Source organism: Penaeus vannamei, chromosome 12 (assembly GCF_042767895.1).
Source record: "Penaeus vannamei isolate JL-2024 chromosome 12, ASM4276789v1, whole genome shotgun sequence".
Lineage (NCBI taxonomy): Eukaryota > Metazoa > Arthropoda > Malacostraca > Decapoda > Penaeidae > Penaeus > Penaeus vannamei.
In genome coordinates, this window is record NC_091560.1 from 30,231,053 (window position 1) to 30,236,052 (window position 5,000).

The 5,000-nt window shown below is 35.9% G+C and overlaps 2 protein-coding genes across 2 annotated transcripts in view; both read right to left on the bottom strand.

The window, feature by feature from the left end:
* The window catches only part of LOC138863521 (uncharacterized), a 1,816-nt gene extending 292 nt beyond the window's left edge, over positions 1 to 1,524 (bottom strand). Inside the window, exons 1-3 of the mRNA XM_070127679.1 lie at positions 1,480 to 1,524; positions 477 to 1,116; positions 1 to 9 (exon numbers count right to left, since the gene is read on the bottom strand). The exon at positions 1 to 9 is cut by the window's left edge and continues 16 nt beyond it. Coding sequence (XP_069983780.1) covers positions 1 to 9; positions 477 to 1,116; positions 1,480 to 1,524 — 694 coding nt within the window. The remainder of the gene's footprint in view (positions 10 to 476; positions 1,117 to 1,479) is intronic.
* unc-13 overlaps positions 1 to 5,000 on the bottom strand; it is a gene marked incomplete at its 5' end in the record, with an annotated part of 806,055 nt that overhangs the window by 788,903 nt on the left and 12,152 nt on the right.

Consider the following 5,000-nt stretch of genomic DNA (forward strand, 5'->3'; position numbering starts at 1 on the left):
GCACAATCACTGCGGAGAAATATTCGGTTTAATATTAGTGGTAACACTAACAATAACAACACTAGCAATAATAGTAACAACTGCGACAGCAATAATGATAATAATGGCAATAATAATAATATTAGCAATAATAACAATAACAATAATGACAATAATAATAATAGTAATAATAATAATAGTAATAATATTAATAATGTTAATAACAAAAATAATATAATAATAACAAGAATAATAATAATAATAATAATAATAATAATAATAATAATAATAATAATAATAATAATAACAATAACAATAATAATAACAATAATAATAACAACAATAATAACAATAACAATAAGAACAATAGCGCCAATAATACCCACAATAACTAGCCAGGAGGGATGCATCCAGGTGGGCGGCCCGCGTTCCCATCCAGCTGACACTACATAACATTAACATCGATTCCGAACTCTGCACCGGATAGTCTGACAAACCCAGGCTTCGTATGGTCGCATAAACCACCTTCAAGCTGCACTGGCGATGGTCGGAGCCACTGCTGTTTGCTACTATTGCTGCTGTTTTTATTGGTGGTGGTGATGCAGTTGTTGTTGTTGTTGCAGCTGCTGTAGTTCTTGTCGTTGCAGCTAGTGTAGTTCTTGTTGTTACAGCTAGTGTAGTTCTAGTTATTGTAGCTGCTGTAGTTCTTGTCGTTGCAGCTAGTGTAGTTCTTGTTGTTACAGCTAGTGTAGTTCTAGTTATTGTAGCTGCTGTAGTTCTTGTCGTTGCAGCTAGTGTAGTTCTTGTTGTTACAGCTAGTGTAGTTCTAGTTATTGTAGCTGCTGTAGTTCTTGTCGTTGCAGCTAGTGTAGTTCTTGTTAATGTAGCTGCTGCAGTTCTTGTTGTTGCAGCTGCTGTAGTTCTTTGTTGTCTCTGTTGCTGCAGCTGCTGTAGTCCTTTGTTGTTTGGTGTACCCTTGTTGTTGCAGCTGTTGTAATTCTTGTTGCTGCACCTGCTGTAGTTCTTGTTGCTTTTTATTGCAGCTTCTGTAGTTCTTGTTGTTTTTATTGAAGCTTCTGTAGTTCTTGTTGCAATTGATGTTGATACTTCTACTATCGTTACTTGAGTTGATTTAGGCTACTGGTGTAGTTATGATCGTTAATACACCGTGTGTTTTTTATCATTGATGGTGTCATTATAGATGTATTCCTCGTTATATCTAATAGAGTTAGATGGATAACGTGAAAAAGTACTAACAACATATACTTCATTACTTAGAAACATAGAAAAATCTATTTGGAATATGTTTCCCCAAAATACAATCCTTACCCTAGGATGAACTCACTCCCATGAGAGAGAGAGAGAGAGAGAGAGAGAGAGAGAGAGAGAGAGAGAGAGAGAGAGAGAGAGAGAGAGAGAGAGAAGGGGGGATTTTCTCAACACAAAAATGAATACATTTAAACTAGTTTACCCTAGAAAAAATGACACAGTAGCTTTTACCACTATCACGTGAACAGAATACACGATAAGCAGAACTCCATTCATAGTCCTATAATTGTCCAAAACGTTCCTTAGCTCGAGCAGCCGAGTTGGGTAATGATAATGAGTATGCAGATATAATTATGCAGTGATAATGATGTCGTAAGACTAAGACTTGAGGGCAATAGAGCAAATTATATATTTTTTTCAAATTATCCAAGAATTCAGAGCTCGGAAACGTTTCGCTCGCATCTTTGCAAAAGTTTTACGTGCCAAATATACCCCCTCGGGATATCCTTCCACGAGAACACATTAAACAACAGACTGATTTGCATTCCTCTTTCCGCGCGGTGAATCGAAAGCAAATATAACTTCAAAGGACAACAAACTTCTTTTTAAAAAATCAACCCATTTCGTAGACTAATCTCCCCTACTGTCAGTCGTAAAGTTGTTAAAAAATCATCCTCAACCGAGGTTCAAAAGATAAAGATACAGCGTGTAACGAAAGAGCATTCATTATGCATCGTATAAATCAAGTCTCTCTGTAATATACATGAACATCGGTTAGAAGTATAATAGTACCGGGGAGCCAGCTGCACCCAGACACGCAAAGGATGTACTCAGAGGAGGGATTTCGGAAAGGGACAAAAAGGGACGCGGAAAAGGGGAGATGCTTGAGAGTCCGTCTGCAAATAACGTTTCAATTGTCTTCCTACAGAAGAGAGGAGATTTTTCTTTCTTTTTATTTACTTCAATTTTTGTGTTTTTCGTTTTCGGTGCTGTTGATGTCGTCACCAGCATTGCCATATTGTAACTGCGCTTGATCATAATCATTAAAATTCTTATTATCATTATTACCATCATCATCATTCAACATAACCGTAGGCTGCTAATTCAGAGAGCGAGAACGAGAGAGAGAGAGAGAGAGAGAGAGAGAGAGAGAGAAGAGAGAGAGAAGAGAAGAGAAGAGAAGAGAAGAGAAGAGAAGAGAAGAGAAGAAGAAGAAGAAGAAGAAGAAGAAGAAGAAGAGAAGAAGAGAAGAGAGAGAAGAGAGAGAGAGAGAAGAGAGAGAAAGAGAGAGAGAAGAGAGAGAGAAAGAGAGAAAGGAGAAAGGGAGAGAGAAAGGAGAAAGAGAGAAAGGGAGAAAGGGAGAGAGAGAGAGAGAGAGAGAGAGAGAGAGAGAGAGAGAGAGAGAGAGAGAGAGAGAGAGAAAGCTCTAACGGTCCTATCGTTAATAATAGGTTTTTAGATTCATCTAACCATAAAATCTTCATCACACGTGGAATTTCTACGGTCGTCTCTTTCGACTGATAATTAGCAAATAAAAAAAAACTAAAAACGAATTCTATAAAGCTCTGTTAAACGTTTCGCTTTTTTCATTTCTCTAAATCCTATAATCATGCAGAAACTAATGTAACATACGACCAGCCTGTATTTTCGTTATGGATGTTTTTCATTTGAAAAAAACATAGTAGGAAGCAAAGAAAAGAAATCCTTGGTAAGTACAGTATCCGATGGTCTGCTTTAAATTGGATTTTAGGTCATTTCCGACAATTTGACCTGATCAGCATAACGTGACTGGTTAATGAGATGAGGTCACGTGAAAATAAAAAGGGGGAAGAGATGGGTGCAATTAATTCCACACTTTTTTTATTATTCTCATTCTATGCTTCTCTTTAGGTTTGATTGCATGGTAAAAAAAAACTCGCATTTAGGCATAAATAACGGGGAAGGAAAACATGCGACGAAAGAGGGAAGAGAAGCGCGAGAGAAGAATGGGCTGAAGAAGGGCGGAGATAATGGCATTTTTTACCATGTTGATTAATTTTCTTCCAAGACTTATTTTTTTCGTTGGGTAAAGTATTTCTCGAAAATATTCTGTCATAATATTCGTAGCACTAATGATATTAAAAGCATTCTTGATATTGATGATTTTTGTTATAATATTGATGATGATAATAATGATAGCACTAATGATAATACTAACGACAACAAAAACAGTAATAATGACCTTTAATAATGATAATAGTATTGATAGCAATATAAATTATGAAAATAAATTTACTTCTGCTATTACTACTACTACTACTACTAATATAAATAATAAAAATAACAATAACAATAATATCCATAATGATAACAATAAGAAAACACCAGAAATAACAAGCATAATTATCATAATAATAACAATGATAATAATAATGATAATAATAACAATAATAATAATATTGTTATTAACGATGATGATGATGATGATGATGATAATAATAATAATAATAATAATAATAATAATAATAATAATAATAATAGTAATAATAATAATAATAATAATAATAATAATAATAATAGCAATAAAATAATAATAACGATAACAGCAACAATAACAACAACAACAATAATAATAATAATAATAAAATAATAACAACGATAACAGCAACAATAACAACAATAACAACAACAACAATACTACTACTACTACTACTACTACTAATAATAATAATAATACTGATAATTATTATTACTATTATAACAACAATAACAACAACAATAATAATAATAATGATGATAATAATAATAATAATAATAATAATAATAATAATAACAACCACAATAGCAATAATAACGGCATATTTGAACTGAAACAACATTTATCCACAAATAACTAGTTAGTTTCAGAGTCTACGGTTACATCATGCCATTTTTACTTTACATACCAAAATAACATGCGCTAAAAAGAATTGCAACTTTTCTTTTCTCACTACATTTCACATTTCGAATTATCTGCTATGCTTCACATGCAATATTACATTATTCATAACTAGATCATATTTAACATTTTAATGCAAAGGTGATACAAAATAAAAATAAGGAATATTACAAACTCAAAATGAATCCGAGTATTGATCAAAATATTTTTTCGCCACGCCCTACTGCCATCACCGGGCTCTTACCACCTACCATACTACCATACTACCATCTCACCCTCTCGACATCCTATTCTCGTGTGACCCTAGCCATCCTGACACCCTGCTACCCCACTCACCTGCCACCTTAACCACCTCATCACCCAAAAGTCATATACCACTCAACCTACCACTCTGCCACCCTCCAACCCTACCATCCTAATATCTTACCTCTCTACCACCCTATTACCTTACCACCCTACAACCTCAAAACCCCCAACACCGCAACCATCTCCAACCCTTCGAAGGTTACCTCTTAGCGTGCCCTAACCAGTACACCAACCTTCCATTTTACCAACCCCCTTCCCTCCCCCCAGCCCCTAGCCACCACGCAAACCAGGCAACCATCCCATCAACCATCCCTGCAATCCGTCCACCCTGTCATCCCGCAACCTTGTCACCATCTCCACCCCCTTCCAACCTTACCGCCTAGCCTCCCCTAACCACTAAACCCATCCACCATCTTCCCAACCTCCCACCCTCCTCCAAGCCCCCAACCGCCACGCAAACCAACCAACCATCCCACCAACCAACCCTGCCATCCGTCCACCCTGTCATCCCGAAACCTTGTCACCATCT